Source organism: Chlamydotis macqueenii, chromosome 1 (genome assembly GCF_036417535.1).
Source record: "Chlamydotis macqueenii isolate bChlMac1 chromosome 1, bChlMac1.mat, whole genome shotgun sequence".
In the NCBI taxonomy this organism is placed as follows: domain Eukaryota; kingdom Metazoa; phylum Chordata; class Aves; order Otidiformes; family Otididae; genus Chlamydotis; species Chlamydotis macqueenii.
Window position 1 is genome coordinate 152560258 of NC_141556.1, and position 18174 is coordinate 152578431.

At 37.7% G+C, this 18174-nt stretch overlaps 1 protein-coding gene across 3 annotated transcripts in view; it reads right to left on the reverse strand.

The window, feature by feature from the left end:
- ARHGEF7 (Rho guanine nucleotide exchange factor 7) overlaps nucleotides 1-18174 on the reverse strand; it is a 121246-nt gene that overhangs the window by 49029 nt on the left and 54043 nt on the right. For 2 of the 3 annotated variants that reach the window (XM_086770463.1, XM_086770457.1), the window contains exons 5-8: nucleotides 17237-17438; nucleotides 7783-7871; nucleotides 1409-1503; nucleotides 1038-1133 (exon numbers count right to left, since the gene is read on the reverse strand). In XM_086770463.1, coding sequence (XP_086626589.1) covers nucleotides 1038-1133; nucleotides 1409-1503; nucleotides 7783-7871; nucleotides 17237-17438 — 482 coding nt within the window. Of the gene's footprint in view, nucleotides 1-1037; nucleotides 1134-1408; nucleotides 1504-4016; nucleotides 4068-7782; nucleotides 7872-17236; nucleotides 17439-18174 lie in introns of those variants that run through there. The other variant, XM_086770472.1, reaches the window with a different exon arrangement.

Sequence of the window (18174 nt, forward strand, 5' to 3'; positions counted from 1 at the left end):
ATATATTACTGCCCAGTGAAGACGCAGCTTATGCTTCGTCATGACAAAGCCTCCTCTTCACACAGAGTAGCTCAGAGGAAAAGAGCAGTAAGAGGTCAAAACAAGACACACTGAGCTGATCTCAAGGCCAACTGCAAGGTCCTGCACACACATCGAGGCAACCCCAAGCACAAATACAGGCTGGGTGCAGAATGGATTAAGAGTAGCCATGAGGAGAAGGACTTGGGGGTGTTGGTTGATGAGAAGCTCAACATGAGCAGGCAATGTGCGCTTGCAGCACACAAAGCCAATCACACCCTGGGCTGCATCAAAAGAAGAATGGTTCGGTCACCTTCTTTCTTACACGCCCAAGTGCTAAGGTATAAACTGAAAAATATCCAGCTATCATCTCAGCCTAACCTATGGCAGGAGGACAGGTGTCTTCATCCCCTTCTTTCTGTGCTTCATGCTTCCTATATGATACAGTACAGGCATTGAGGCATTTTGTTTTTGTTTGTTTGTTGGTTGGTTTTTTTTTTTCTTCTTTTTTTTTTTTTAATTCAGACTGCTCTTTTGCTGCTTATCCTGCACACCTCTCCCAATACATTTTGACAGCCACCATTGTTCTGGACAGAAGAATACTAAGCACAAGCTTTCTCATACAGTGTCCCTCATCCAAGTCACTTATCCCCTCCCTCCACTGTTCCATCACAGCATAAGCTCCCTTCATTCTTTCTCTTACTTTAAGAAAAGACTGAAAATTCATGCCTCCAAAACAAAAAACATCACTTACTCTACCATTTCCCCAGTGGTATGTAACTGCACCATGGAAATTAATAAATTGTTTCCATACTGTGTCCTACCTCTGAACTTGCATCCTAGAGCCAGTATCTATCTGCACAAGTAATCAATGCATAATCCAAACATCTATTACTGCACTGCTGTAGCAACCATCATTCGAGTGAGAGGAACAAAAGTTATTACAAACAACATACAGAAATAATAAAATAATATTTGCTTGTTAGAATTTTACAGCATCTGGTACGCAGAGTACTTACTTGGTGCATTCTTCTAAAGACTGTACAAGCATTTGCTGGAAAGAACTTATTTCTTCCAGGTTTCCCATTAAGTACGAAGTATTTGCTGAGTTTAGCCTAGAGCCAAAGTAAATGAAAGGTGTTTAGGTTTGCAGTTATTGACTAATTGTGCTTTAATAAATGTAGAACAGAAGAAAATCCTTACTGGTTCTTAGATCAGGGACTATACTCTTTCAGTCAGCAAGCAAACTGAATAAAAGCAAGTCCTGCCTCAAGAATCTACAGTCCACACAAGAAAATGTATATTGACATCAAAATTTTGACCATGTAAACCCTCCCCAATACATAAGAGCTCCCAAGCTTAACAAAAACAAAACCACAAACTCACATACTTTTCACTGGCTTGTAATGGTCGCAGGTAGTTTGAAAGCATTGTTTGTAGCTCCTTAGCATATTCATTTTCTGTCTCTAATATATTTTGTAGCACCTATAATAAATGACATTTGCTAATTGGTATTTAAGAGAAACTTCAAAATGTTTTAATTTCAACACCAGTTTTAAAGCATACTAAGATTTACTTAGCAGTAGGAAAATGTAAATGAGTGTTTCTACATTAAAAATTTAAATATCAGCAAGAAAGCACTGAAAACTGTATATCTGTGAAATTCACAAGAGAAAAACCACCACACACACAACGAGCCATCCTTCAGCTATACACAAAAGAAAAAAAAAAAAAAAAGGTGGCACCCTAACACGAATTTCACTAGGCTTAGAACTTTTACTGTAAAATTTGAGCACTACAGAGTGTTCTCCCAAAGCTGGGGTAATTATTCCTCTTATGTACTTCAGAAGAGTCAAAGATCAGAGGCTGGCAAAGCACAATAGAATTTGTAATAGAAATGAATAATTAGTGTCATTTTCCCAGCCTCAATTACAACACATTGCTAGCAAGATTAGTTGTAAAGTGTTTACTACTTGAGATGCACTGTTCTATCTAGCAGGTCTGAATATTAACAGATTTAAAATATCAAATAACTGACAGTTTTACTTAGCCATGATTAGCATCATTGCCTTCTTTTTAAATGGAGCTGCCTAACCTTCCACTGTGAGTGCAACACTCCACCGTACCATGAGAAAATTGTAACAGATTCTGATGTAAAGTCAGGAATTTATAAAATACAGCACACACTCGGGTTTTGGCTGAATATCAATCAAACAACTTAAATACTCCCAAATATGTACAAGAAAGCATTTTACTGGGCCATCTCCCAGGAGTCTGCTTTAGGATATCCTCCAATGTAGTCACATCAAGTTCTACTGTGCTTCTAGCAGGCAAATTATTTTTTGCCTCCAAAAAGTTAATGATTTAGCAAGAGAATCATCAGAATTAAACGTAGCTCAATGAATACAGCTGAGCTTTGAAAAGTTTTTGCTATTTATTGGTCATAAGCCACACCACAAACCTTCTCATTTTGCTACATGCCATATTTGTCAAGCCTACAGTAATATCTCATTTCAGCATTTATAGTAACAACTGTAATTGAGTGCATTATTCACTGTTGTAGTCAATACTCTTTCTTAGGAAATAAAAAAGTCTTTCATTCCTAAATGCAAACCTGATGAAATAACTTTAAGTAGTTCAGTATGTCAATGAAGAATTCACTGTTCTTTTCATTGGTGTCACTGATTCTGCTTATTCCTTGAATGCTTCTATTCATTTAGAGAGAAAGAGAGAGACCACTTTTGAGTTCATTCTTTTGTTGGAAATCTGAATCCTGAACTGATGATTTAAACGTCTCCATTCCCCGCTAAACACTATGAAGAAGAACATCACAGGGAAAGTTATGGGTACTAACTAGGAAACTACAGCATAAAGTACAACACAGGCACGCAAATTTTAAAAAAGCTAGGGGTTTTTTTGACCTGCTGTAGGTCCAGGATTTTTCCCTAGACTTAGACCAGAGAAAAAACCTAACTAAACAAACAAAAATTTCCATTGACCACAGCACTAATTAAACCCCACATTCTCTTACACATACATAAAACGAAGTCAGTCAAGTGCTGAAATGGAAATGAAAAAGTATTTAAGATCCATGAGGTTCAAAACTAAATGCAAGGTCAATTTTTTCTAATATGGACTTTCCTACAAAAATCTCCCAGACCAAAGTTACTACATAGCCATTAGTAGGGAAAAGGAGACTGAAAGCCAAGGACAAAAAACACAGTGTCCTGATGAAGCACAGAACGGCATTAAAAGACATTCAAAGATAAAAATCAACAAATTCGCTAGAGATCTTGAAAGGCTGCACCACTGTTCCACTTTCTCAAAGAGTATTTCCATTCTCTGCTACAAACAGCTGTCTGAAAAGCTTGAACTAAAAGTAGTTTCATGCTGATCGCAAATCCATTATTTTCCTGTGCTCATTTAGATTTATATTTGAGGATTTTCTTTGCAATAGGGACAATAAGGGATTGGAGGAAAAAGACTTACGAGGAGGGAGAAAAAAAGAATGGGAAAGCTTAAAACCTAGAATTGGCAGCCTGATAAATTACTGGAAAAAGGAAAAAGAAATGCACTGTAAATAAAACGATGCTACAAAACCTATGCAAAGTACTAGAAACACTTATACTGCTTTATGTTATTCTAGTAGTTCACAATGTTACACAATACTTTACATGCACATAAAGTTTTAAACACTTCCCAAAACACATTAAATTATTTCCTTTTTTAAAGTACAGTTTCCACCACATACAATATTTTTTTACTTCAGATATCTTTTAGAGAGAATAATCTTGCTTACTTAGCTCTGAAACATCCGTTCTGTGAAATCTCGCGTCCTTCCAGCTTGACTTACCTACCTCACCGAGAAGCTATGAGGATTAAATGCTTGGACTGTGCTTTGAAGCAGTAAGTAGTCAGTATTGCAACTCAGTATTTTGGCACCAGAGCACCCTTACATTCCTCATATCCACATCTCGCCCGCATGCTCTAATAATCACCTTTCTTCCCCTTCCTGCTTTCTGCATGTTCTGGCTGCTGCAAGACCCCATGAGACCTGGAAGACCTTGTTTCCACAACTCCACCACAACATTTGCACAGATAAGACCGGGTACCGAAAGAGCAGCATTGAAGTGGCAGCTTTTACAACCCATAATACTGATGAATGGCAGGCACAGACAACTGAGCTCATACAGCACAAGCTCTCTCAATCACACAGCATGGAAAATTCAAGCATGGTTAACAGTTCAGTCACACAAAACCCCAGCCATCTTCCTAAGGCAAAAACCACCACCCAAAAATGGATTTTAAGTGACCTACATGAAGCTGATCGCCTTCTAAATCAGAGGAAGAAAAGGCAGATCCCACAGCTGTGCTTGGGCACGATCCTGTAGCATGTTCCCATTTTATGGGAGTAGTATGGCACAAATGAAATACCACATACTTCAGCAAAACAGTAATCAATGTGTAATTTTCCTGGATCATAAGGATTTGAGAGATGAACCTCTTAAAACAGTCCCTCAGAGGGGCAATATAAAGCGCTATACAAGTATACTGTATCTCAAGGGTTCTCAAAAACATGTATGAATTTCAGTAAACACAAACTCTCGACCTAACTTCCTAAGTGTGGCCTCAAAAGGAGTGCTTCTTTTCTATCACTTCTCATTTACATGAAAAATGAGGTCATTCAAATACTCATACTATGGCGAAAGCTGCCCATTTCTTTACCTGCTTTTAGAACAGCTACTTAATCTCAAGGCAATTGTCCTGCAAGCGGAGATAACCTAATTTTATTTTGGATTAAAAGTTTTAAATTCTCAAGTAAAAATAAAACAGAGTAGTATCTGCTCTTTCTTCAGGGAATAACCTCCAACAACATGCTCACTTCTTCAGTAACAAGTTACTAAGTTACTCCTGCATGAAAAATGCTTCCTGCTTGATCACGAGTCTGGCTCGTATCACACGCGGCTGTAGACTTGTACCATTTTATGGAGCACAAGATCTTGTAGAAGTAGTCATTCTCCACTAACCTGCATTCCCAAGCCAAGCAAAATGCAAGCATAAACCAAATGTGCTCGTCTTCTCAGCAACACCTACTGCAAGGTGCAGCTAATAAAGCATATTGGCACTAGAATGTATGTGATTCGTGTTACGGACTTCAGACAAAGCTCTGTGAATCCACAGAAATAAAGAACATGTTTACAAGGGGTGAAGAACAGAGGAAAGTGGTGAAAGAAGTCTCTTTTTTACATTACGCACCTTTCCCTTAGCCTATCCTAGCCCTTCTCCGAGAAAGGGAGATGAGCAGAGCCTCTCCTATGATTTCCCAATCTGCATCTGAACCGCCCTTTGATTTTGTCCTCAGTCTGACAAATGTACACACAGGTGCTGCCTGCACCTGCACAGATCCTTCCCTAGGAAAAACAGCAATAAATAATCACAAGGTTCACAGGGTCTCAGGATGTACCCGTATAGTGGAAGGGAGCCACAACTTAAAAATAGCAGGCACTCCCAGAGTACCAGCCTCAAATCATGCTTGGTTGTCAAGAGAGCCTTTAACACATATTTTAATGCTTACTCTTTTAACTCTGGCTACGTCCTTCTAGCTAGCAGTTGCCAAAGGTTTACTTGGAGCTGTTCTGTTTTTACCTTAGTAGGGGCTCAATTTTGTTATCAGGGCAGACTGATAAGACTTCTAGCACAGGGAAGTCCCATGTCTGCAGCTTGCACATTAAGACAGAACAAAAACTCAACACACATGTTAAACTGCTTTCACTTCAGTGAATGGGTTTGCTGTTTGTCTTATCTACATGTAAAAATCATTACATATTTAATTATTTTGAAGTTATATTGCCATCAGAAGCACTTTGTATTTTTCAAGGAAATCTAGATGCTAGTCTCACTTAGATTTTAAGCACAGCAGTAACGTCTTACTTCTCTGAGACAAAGTGCACGCTACAGCACAGCCTCTCATTCTGTAAACAACAGCGAGTTTAAAAAAAAATGTGGGGCTATTTTCCACACTGTGGAAAAATGTGAAAACAAGACTTTCATAACTTAGTCACCTTAACTATGATTTTACATATATTAGAACACTTAGTTCCTGTTATTTTCACTGAAGTACACTAGCACTCCCAAAAATGGCCTGTATTGCTCTTACAGAGTAAAATACGCAACCACAAGATTCAATTTATTTTGGACACGGTCAAATTGGAGTTTTAGTTAGCCCACATTAAACAGCTGCAACTCTTTTCATCATGTTAAGATTTAACAGGGAAATAATAATATAAAAGATTATATAAGGCACTTATTTACCACTGACCTTTAAGAAAAAAAACACACGAAACTAAAACCACTAGAACAAAACACCAACTCAAATCTTAAAGAACTAGTGTTCAAGAAAGCTGTCAGTTTATTTTGATTAAAAATTCAACATAGATATAATTAAACTTAAAAGCTAATTGTCTTCTGTCTAGTGAAGGAACTACATCATCTTTCTTCTGCATTTATTTCAGTTTACTTGTATTGAAAGACATAGGTTTTAACATCAGAACAATAGAGAAGACATATTTGCTACCACATACTACTGTAACTTCAGGGAAAAAAAAAAAAAGAGATACAGTGAAAAGTAAAAATAAAAAAGAAAACAATCTGGTATTTTGTTGCTGGATGTACCACAGTAAGATCATTACTTCCTGCAGTTTCAAGGAAGCTGTGCCTGGACAAGCGCTGTCCACTACAACTAGCAGGTGTGGGATACAACAGCCCAAGAACTGCAGCCCTCCCTTTACCATGGAATTACTACCAACAGAGGCACCAAGCAAGCCGGGGAGGAGCAGGAGGTTGCCTCACTGTTTTCAGTTAGGGGACTTCCGGCAAAATTGCTCAGTTCTTCCAGGTGGCCAGTGTTATTCACGCCACAGCCACAAAAGATGAAAGCATAAAACAATGCTTTATTATCCATGCTAAAAACTGACAAATAAAATGGAAGACAGTGACAGTTGCTTCAAAGATAAAGGAAAAAAACCTTGTGTTTTGGTTTTACACCAGCAGAGAGCAGTGGTTAACAAAAACAGAAAGATGCTTTTCGCTTCCCAATGTATCTAGTCTTAGTAAAGAAAGGAGTCTCAAAATGGTTACACCACCACATTTAAAGACAGAGTTTGCTATGTTTCTTAAAATGCATCTACTTAAGAGAGCTGAGTACTAGGTTAAGAATTCCTGCGGTATGTTAAAGGCTGACTCTGGCTATATCGCTTTTGCTGTGAAATCTATCCATCCTCAGTGCGAGAGATTCCCAAAGTTAATAACTGAGTTGATTTATAAGCATGAATACAAAGGAGGCAAATGAATTCAAAATGTTCAATCACTTATTCAACAAAAATATTCTTAATCATTGTTTTTAAACACAGGAGAATTTCATTAACTCAGAAATTGGGGAAGATTGCATATTTGGGGGATGGCGAGATGGGAAATTAACAACTAGCAAAGCAAAAAAAAAATCAGAATACTATATTACAGAAATGTCTATTATTCACTTACTTTAGACCATAAAATTTTGCATCATGCTTAAGAATCCATATGTGTGATATTCTATTAAATAATGATGTTGTTTATATGAGAATTCACTATAACCTCTACCTAGTTTTGGCACGGAGGCTCTCTGACAAGACTGCGATTTTTTTTGTGCATGTAAGAGCATTTAGTTAAATGATGTTCTACTGTATACAAGAGCTCAGATAGAGGAAAAAAAAAAAAATCACTCACCACATTGTAATAGCTTTTGTTAATTGCAGACGTATCAAAGCCTTTAGGTGGACTCTTCAATGTACCTGATTTGGGGGAGACGGGTTTTTCTGAAATGCAAGATATTTTTGTGTCAATGGGGTGCAATTTCACAGCTCAACACTAGAGGTCAAACAAACTACTTCAAAATATTTATTATAAGATACAGTGAAAACAGCGCTTCACTGAGAAACATATATACTCATGCTTGAAATTATTGGTAAAGAATCAAAATGGTTCATATGTTCACAATGAATAAAACTCTAGTCTCTAAGGCCAGCTGAAAAACTCCCATTCTTTTTCCTGGAACCAGAAAGTCAATTAATAAAATTAGCTTTTCCAGAACTTTTTTTAAAAACAAAATGTTATCACAGACCGCAATTAAACAGAAAACCTACAGGCATTTTGAAACACTACATGCACTTTCAAACAAAAGTAGTATGAAGTTTTAATATCAACTTAATGAACTTGGTAAAGGCAAGTGACCAAAGGCTGAGCATACCAGAGGAGGGATATTACACTCAGTCTTCTTGAAATGGAGAATCAAAACACTATACCAACAGTGAGACTACCAGATGCCTATCCCAGAAAGTCATATTTAAAAATAAAGTTATCTTTCACTGTTTATGAAGTAAAAAATAAAAATACTTATGCTCTTGAGAACAGAGTATATCATTACAATAAATGCAATTCTTCCTACAACCCCATAATGAATCTCCCCCTCAGTAACTCGCGCTCTTCCTGGAAGGACAATGTAAGTCTGCAAGATCAAAACAACAGTTCTGAGAGTCATCCGAGTGCTGACTCCCAGATGGAGAGGCACAGAAAACAAAGCCTCCCCCTCCCACCTCTACCATTCCTCTAAGTCAATCACAGAGGAGCAAAGATGAGGGGGAGAGAAACAAAAGCAGCATGCTGCATGCTGGAGAAACAGCAAGTAAGATTTACAGCATTTCTTTTTGACGTCTCACTCTTGACTTTGTACACAACCAAGAATGCTTGTGAGACTGTATTTATCAGGACAGATCATGGTGTTTTGTTTTTTTTTTTTAAAAAAAAGCAGGTTTGTCTAATATGCAAATTTCAAATAAGCATTTGTGTAATTTGTATCCAAACAATAAAACTGCAGATTGCCAAAAAAAAAAAAACAACCCAAACCAAACCCACCTACCTTCCTCAAAAAGCATACTCAAAACATACCTAGTGAAAATTTTACCTTTTTTTTAAAAGCAAGCTCCTGTTTCAAATACATTTTAATACATATATATGATTAATTTAACTTTAGTTTACTTGATGCCTTAGGCCACTAATAATAAATTACGCAAGTCTCAAATACAGACCTGCCTTTCCAGGAGAAGCCCAGTCAGCCAAGCGAAGGGCCAGCTGTGGGAAATTCCCACGGTCGGTGAAGCTGACCAGGGAAACACCACTGTCAGCAGAACAGCCCTTGTGGAACCATCCTCTGCTGGACTGTATCCCGGGTAAGTCAGTGCTTCTTCAGGCTGCCCAGTTGCAGCCTCTTGGATGCTGCAATCTCAGGCAAGCTGACTACAAATGCAAGCCATCTTTTCATCTCCAGGCTGGCTGGACCTGAGGCTTTAGCCCGCAGCCCATAAGGAGCTGTTTGGGCCCCAAAAGCACGCATGCAGTATCTTTGAGAGGATTTTCTTGGTATTGCACTGGAACTCCCCTCAAAGAAGCTATTCTATAAATAAAATATGGTCTTAAAACTGCCAGACACAGGCAAAACATTTCTCCTTACCATGTTCAGAGATGACAGCAAATCCTTTTGGCTAATATCCCCCAGCCACCCCCCCAAGTCAGCTGTAAGCCAAAGCTGACAGACAGCACAAAAACTGTTAGCTCCAGCAGTTATTCAGCTGGCAACACTGATGCTCTCGGCCACCAGCCCTCCAGTACATATGTGCTCTGCTCTACAGCCAAGTAATTCCAAATGACAGGACTCCTCCCATCCCCTTAAAACAAAATCATAAACCCAAGCAGATTTGTCGTTAAACATCGAACACTAAAGCAGCACCTAAAGTCATGTCACATGTGCAGCTACTCTTTTATATATTTCTATACAACGCTACTTGTTTCTTTGCACTGAATGATGAAAGTCACATAGTTTACACAAACTTTGTAATCTCCTTTCATTCTCTGTGGAAGCTCTTGATTTATCTTAAAATGTATAGTGGCTTTCAGGTTCACTAAATACCTAAAGGTTTATTAATTGTGTACCAAAAAGCATGAAAGGAGAAACCAGAGTTATTTAGGGAAAAAACAAATATTGTCACTGAATTTTATCATAATACAAATAGCTAACCCTTATTAATCTGGAGAAAGCTGGCTGGTCATAGAAATCTGATTCTTCTTCCAGCTACTTTGTGATCTTAAAGGGTGTAAAAATACATCTCTTCCCCTAACTTTTTCTTCTCCTAAGATGCTGAAGAAAGTGAGAGGCTTTTTTTTTTTTCCTGAAATATATGGTGTCATTTTTATTACCAGCTGTTCAGCTGATTCAGTTGTCCATCAAAGAGACATGATCAAATTGAGATTTAAAAACAGGACACAAGAAGAATCACACATTCAAATAATTTTGCCTGAACAGCCATAATCAACATTCAGCTTTTAAAATGCAAAGGCTGCTTCTATTGTAGAAACACAGAATTAGACACAGCAAATCAGTCCAGCTGTCTATCACGTCTGGTATTCTGCCTCCAAGCACTGCCTTGCTTCATAAGGAGGAATGAGAAAGTCTTGTTGCAATTAGCTTATTGCACAATGCATTACACAGAAGAAAATCCTGATCTTGCACATAAGAAATCACTTTCTTAGCATAAACAAAGATAAGTGTTATTTATTATCCTTCATGAGAGAACATCAGGGTACTCTGACAAACATGTAATTCATTAAACATTTCAAGCAGGTGTCAACCCCAATTCAGCATACTGGGAATATACAAAAGGTCTTATAGCTTCATTGATCTATGAAGTCCATAGGCTCTGAAAACATTAGCAAAACCCGAGAACCTTGCCCACTCCAACATATAAACTCTGTTTCTCAAAACACTGGAGGAGAGCAACCAGAGCCAGACACTAAGTTTTCCCACACGGAAGATTCTTTCTTTCTCCCTACTTTTACCTCAGTCCCAATGTAAGTCCATTACATTAACACTGAAAACACAATGAAAACACATACAGCTTGCAATCAAATACAAAGGAAATAAGCATTTGCTCAAGTACTGGAAAGAGACCATATGTGGCTGATGACTGAAACCAAGAGGTAAGTTACTACTATCAGTTTCTTTCCCGATCAAAGCATTACATTTAGTTGCACTCAGCCACACTTGTTAATGCTGAGAAGTGCCCAGCAGCTAGTGATTAAACAGATAGTTTCACTTAACAGATCACCTTTGGGTGGAGAGGCAGGTTGGCACAGGCTTCTTAACATTATTCTTCCAGTAAATAATTATTTTCAGTAGAAGCAAAACAGCTTAGAGCTGCTGCTTCTGTCACCTTTCTCTAAGCAGTATCTAAGTGCCACAAACAGTTTAAAATGAAGTTATCTTATCCTTTACAAACATGTACAAAAGTGATTGTGAAAGGACAATTTATCCAATCCTTCCCAGTTTTGTTTCATTCTATTTTCATTGATATGTAAGTATTTCTTTTACTCACCTTCAAATTACCTGCCATTCTCACATTCCCTCCTATCTCTCTTCTGTCATGTCTCCAGCGTATGTCCTATTTGCTTTCATGCAACAGTCTACTTCAAGCTACTCCACAAAGCACTCCTTCAGGACATACTTTACTAACGCATTTCAACTGTACTGCTGCAGGATCACCACCATGTGTTTCTACTACCAGGCTACGGCATGTGTAATCTAGATGCAAAGATGTTATTCGAGCTATTTCATCCTACAGTACAGGAGGCAAGATGTGCCAATTGGGACACCAAAAGCTATCTGGTCTCTCTCGGTGCAGTGCTACAAGCAAGCTCTGTCTCTCAAGACTGATCAGTTCAAGCAACACCAGGAATGTAGACCTAAGCTTGTTCCTCGTTCTCAAGCAGGTTCAGAGGCACTGCTGCAACATGCTCTGCTCCCCAATGTGGACACCACCAACACTTCTTTCCTAGTAGTATTCACTTGTCCCCAATGCTAGTAGAATGTCCCCATTCTACTTATGCCTGTAGAGTAACACTTGACAAGAGAACAAAATACCCCTCCGACTGCACATGGCTGTGGAGAGGAAAACTAGCATTCTTGCTGGGTTTTTCTTTTTTTTTTTTTTCTTTTTTTCTTCCCTCCTCCAGGCTAAAGGTGCATCTACTCTTCCCTTACAAGAACACTGCAGCATGAGAACAGGAGATGCTCTACTCTTCCACTATACTCTGGTCTTTTCCCACACTGTGATTTATTTTTTTGTCTTTAACATCTAACTAGAAGAACCATTAACACTGTAATTTGCACTGGGCCTGATACTAACAGAACTGTCAAGAAAGCATAACAGAAGAGAGGCTAGGACAGTAAGAACATGTTAATTTCTGTGAAGAATTAGAATAATGTTTGTGACATAATGAATGTCATTTTTTCAAGGCCATCTTCCTTTCTGCATAATCTCACATCATTTAAATGGATTACACTTTGATTAAAATCCAGAAAGGGTCCATGAGATTTTTTTTAAAAAAATCTAATTAACATCTGACAGTAGCTAAGCAAGTGCATCCCATTCTGGCTTACCCCTCACCACAAGGGAACTCTCAAAATGAAGCCTCAAAAATCTCTGCTCCACTGTGCAAGACAGAAGGAGCAGTGTAAGAGACAAGACTCCACCTACATCTACTCCATTTTACATAATAAAAATCCTCAATAAGGCCACACTGTCAAAGACCTAGCAAGTTTACAAGGTATAAATCTTTTACCCTCTGTCATGTGTAACAGTACAGCAGGATGAAAATAAAGTCCTCTCATTTCAAAGTACTTCCTGACTAGTGATCAAAGAACATAAAAAAAAAAAAAGACAAGATGTTACAGGGTTTAAAAAGGGAAATGAAAACATGTGCACAGGGAGGGAGAGAGAGAGAGAAATGAACCATATTTTTTGATCCTTAGACAGTGCAGGCACATACCTGAAAAGAAACTACTACTGCATTTTTTTTCTTCTAAGTTTGATCAGAAGTACCATAATTTCAAACAAAACCTCTTTTTCCCCTTGAGTCAGGGGGGTGCGCGAGGAAAGTCTAACACACACTAAAAAGCAAATTAAAACCATCTGCCACCTCAAATTTATTTCCCCAAAGTTTACAAAGTCACTGTCCAGCCTAAGAAAACTAAACGCTGTGCTTTGCTCAATAATCTCAGTATCTGTCCTACAATCACTCATAGCTCTCCTCACACAGTTACTAGCATTCTGTGCAACACTAATCATTCTGGCATAGCTACGAAAATAATTTACAATGCAGTAAACACAGGCATAGCTTTGCATGTTTTAGCTACTCTGAGATACCTCATCATGCAACAAGCTCTGCATGTCCAATACATGTAATGCAGTCTACTTTTCTTCTAAAACCTTTAAGAAAGCAATGTGGACAAAGACAGTTCCCATTACTAAACTGCACACTAAATTTGAGCATTCATTTCCTTCACAGCAACTCTTTAGTATAGCCAGTATTTGGAATTCCCTCTCAGGAAAGAGAACTACTGCTGTATCATAACCTCAGATTATACCATATCTTTCAGCTTCTCCTTCTAGCTCCTCCTTTCCTTGAATATCTAACTTCAGAGCAATTGCACAAGCCAAGATTATAAATATTATCTGACAGTTATCTGAATTTAGAGGATATTTTAATTTAGAACAAAAATCCATTTATCTAAAACATGTAATGTCTATTAATTTTGCGAGAATAAAAACAAAAAAAAACCAAACACGCATAAATAACCTCTTTCCTTTCTTCTGTTACCCAATTTGCCGAAGTCAAGTTCCAGCAGACTGAAGGGATTTATTTAATCAAACTCACCAATTCCCAGGAGCTCATCAAAACACATCATCAAAAACGATAACACGCAGTGTTGCCTGTACAGAATTTCTAACCAGTTTCAGTATTTTTAGTCACATTTGAGAGAAGAAAGAAGTGTGGAATTATACTGTTGACGTCAGAACATTTTACAGAGTATTCTGAAAATCTGTTAGATATCCAGGATGAATATTTTGTTTGTAAAGAGACCTTATCAAGAGCAAATATTCCAACAATCCTATCCTTTTTCATTTTTTTTAAATAAATTCATTATAACGCTGACAGAAAATACATTTCAAATCTGAGCTTGCAAGTTCTACTAATTCATTTTAAAATACATCAGGGTAGGAAAAAAAAAAGCAGCACTTGTGTTTTAACCTCATGCTGAAAGCATGAAGGCATTGAAAATATTTATGAATTAGGAACATCTTAAGAGTGAGGTATATATCATTGCCAGGAAGTCAAGAAAAATGTTCAGTAAAACCCAAAACATTCTATGACTATCAACTCAAGAAATGTCAATCAATCTCATGAAGACTAACAAAAAAAAGAGTAGGGGCACAGGAGTACAGAGACCATCAACTCATACATATAATCTAGATGAAACCTCTCACGAACACCCACCAGAGCCATTCATGTAACTTCAGAGTGTTGTGGTAAACATCACTACATTCCTGTTTCAGTACGGACAACGGAACAAAGTCCAACCTCAGGACACAGTTGGCAACGCACTTTGATACAGAAGGGAGGAGAATTACAGAAAAGTCCTCTCTCCAGCACCTCCAACAGTACCCACAAAACAGAAATCAGTTGAAAATAGAAATGTTCGTAACAAGTTTCATGGAAACAATCGAGAAAAAAAAAAAAAAAAGCAGCAAAATGAGAACAATCAAATTCAAGTGAGAATAATTCAGTAAATTTAAACATACGGGTTAAAAAAGGATTCCCACAAATGACAATGTAAGAGGAAAAGGCTCACAAGAACAAGAAGTCCTTTCAAAAATACTGGCATCTCAAAGGAAGAGCAGGAAAATTGACATGCTCAAGTATCACAAATACTACAGTGACCTCAAACACATGAAAAGGAACAAAAGTAACCAGAAGTCAGCTCCCCAGTTGAAATACAACTAACACGGACATAAGAGTAGCAGCAACACAACGTTCCACAGCATACATACATCAAGGGGAAAAGCTGATCTGCAACTCAATAGGGAAGAAGAGTTATTAACAGACATCAAGAAGCAATTAATATGTCGTGCTTCCTTCTACCATCACCCCCCCTTCTCATTATAAAAAGGTCAACTTCAAACAATTCAAATACACACCTTCAAAGGTATAAAAGCAGGCTGAAACTAGTAGTAAACAGTACCTGCTGTGCTGATTTGCCAGTAAGAGAACAAGCTACATCCATGTTTGAAACCACAAAAGACAAGTGAAGTTCCATAAAGTACTGGAAAAGGCCAAACGTAGTAATAGTCTTCCAAAGGGAGGAGGAGAGCTATGGGCCGGTGATTTTAATTAAGTCAGTAAATACACAGAAAAAGCAATGAACTCAACTTCCTGAGAAAGAGAAAAGCATGGGCACATAGTCCCTTCCACAGAAGCAACTGGAGTGTATGAGAGAGTGCTCCAAGAATGCAAGAAGTCTTGTAGAAGCCAGAAGGAGCAAGCCCTTGTAGCCCAGCGAACAGTGGAGGGAAAATAAAAGCTTAGCAGAAGACTTCTCTGATTGTGGGAATCGAAATTTAAACCAGGGAATGGAAACACAATCTCAGCCCCCAGGAATCAGATAGGGTTGCAACGACCATCAAGAATCAAACTGCTCTTGGTACTAACCTCAGCCTTACAGGTTGTTGACCTTCCTACTTAGGAGAGTTACTTCACCCAAGTGAAATATTCTTAAAAAAATAAAAATAATAATAATAAAAATTTAAAAAAATAAAAAAAAAATAAAAAAAAATAAAAAAGAACTAACCAAGAACAACCTCAATTTCAGTTGCTGACAATTTTTGGTTCTTATATGCTCACTGTTAAAAGCTACTTCCATTATGGAGCTTAACTGCTGACCCAGGTTTGAGTCTCGGAGTCAGAAGAAATCAAAAATGATGAAATCCAAACAACACCTCTGCAGCAATGTTTTAAATGAGGACAAGATAGTCAACATGACTGAAGGAGACTGCTACAACACTACAGACAAGAAAAAACAGGCTTCAGGAATTGTTTTTCAGGAGAAACCACACCTGAGAGGTCTCTGAAGAACATCAAAGAACATCAAAAACATCTTACGTTGTGACTATGCCTAAGAGGATCTAGTTGAAAATGACAACGAAGTTACATGTCTAAGACTCCAGCATTCTGAAAAAATGGACTCTAGATAGCATATCAAGGAAGAAAATTAAAGGATGCAACTGAAGGAGAAAGAATAAGTTTAAAAATGGAGTTTTACCCTCACAACTTCAGGTTGCAACCACGCATCTTTATGACTGTCAAAAAAACACCACCAAACATTAATACCAAAGATTTTAGCATGGCTCAAAAGATGTGTGTTTTGATTGGAGCTTTGACAAAGGAAAGAACGGTAAAGCCTCCCTGGGTAGTTTTATCTTACCAAGTTTATCCCCAAGCTCTGTAAGCAAGCAGAGACAGGAAAGAGACCACAAGAAAAAAAAAAAAAAAAGTCACCCACATCAAGGTCCCGGTGGATTAAAAAGCAATGTTAATTCTGATACTCAGTCAAGAAGATGACATTTAGAGAAGGCACTTTCACTGTATGAGATTCAAAATAAAACTTCAGTGGAACAGTGAAGTCTGTATAAAGAAAAGTGGAAGGCACATGAACAACAAAGAAAAAAATCACAAACACACTATCTTTCAAAAACTGTCTCTGACTTTTAGTAGATTTTGGTAGAACTGGGGATTTTTCCTGCTTTTGTTTGCTTCAAAGTAATAGGACATGTTTAGAAATATTTTTTTTTGTGTAGCTTTTTGTTAGTTTTGAGAGGTATGTTTTGGGTTGGTTTTTGGTTTTTTAAAGACATTTGCAGGAAATCTCTCACTATTTAAACCCAAAGCACCAATTCAAAGTATGCCAGCATCAGGGCCAAAATCCAGCATTCTAGGGATTCAGACCAAGGAAGTGTTAGCGTAGCCCAACTGTGACAGAGACAGACAGACAAGTAAACAGAACAGGGAAGTTTTTCTGCATGCTTACTGTTAATTCAAAAATCCTAGAGCACTGTATGCAGCAAACTTGGGTGGGAGAGTATGAGTTCCTCAGCATTAATGACTGCTGTGAATGAAGTTCAGTAAATACAGTCAAGCTTAAATAAAAAGCATTAAAATTCTGAATGAATCAACCAAACAGCAACTTCTACTCAAAGCCAGAATTCGTGCAAATATGCTCTCCTTCAAAACTCACCATTTGATTTTATTTCTCGTACGTAGTTACTTGGAAACCACCCTGTTTTCCCATTTAGAGTTCCTTCCCACCAGCCTCCTTCTTCCACTCTTGTAACATGAATAATATCTCCTTTTGAAAAAGACAGCTCATCTTCATTTGTCTGTTGAAAATTAAATTTTGCTCTCACCACCAACTGATGGTTGCTGTTATCTGTCATGTCCTAGGAAGTGAGAATATGAAGAACAAAAAGATGTTAGGCTTAGACAACTATTCCATGAATAAAACTAAAGTATCCAAGCAAAACAGAAGTATCCATAAAATGGAAATAGCGTCTCCTCCACACGCAACAGTCCCCACACATTTTCATTCTAAGCATTTGTAAAGGATGATTTGCCAGTATTTCTGTCATTCTTATCTATGGATTTCCATCAACGCAGGGAGTATATTGTCTTACTATAGCCCCTTCAAAGCAAAAGAGAGTAACAGAGCTAAAATTAGAATAATTCTTACTCCCCAAAAAGTCAAATTGTTTTTTTTATATATAGTATAAATTAAAACTGTCTTTGGCAACTACAAAGAAACAGCAGCTTTATACTAGAGAGGTTTTTTTTTTCTAAAACTTTCCAGGCTGGGAGGAGGGCAGAACTGAGTTTTTTAAAAAAAAAAAAAAAAAAAATCAAGCTACAAACTCTTTATTTATATCCAGCATTTAATTTAATTTAATGCTGGATATAAATAAAGAGTTTGTAGCTTTTTTTTTTTCTGTAACAGATCATGCTGGAAGGTTCCACACCTGAATGTGCAAGTCTCCATGGCCTGTCAGTGAAGAAAGACATTGCTCTTCCACAAAACTTATGAAACAGTTACGCTGTTTACCTTGCAGAAGTACTCACAAATCATTTGCCTCAAGGTCATATCAAACTTACAGCTGTCCGTATAGATAGCCCATCTGCTAT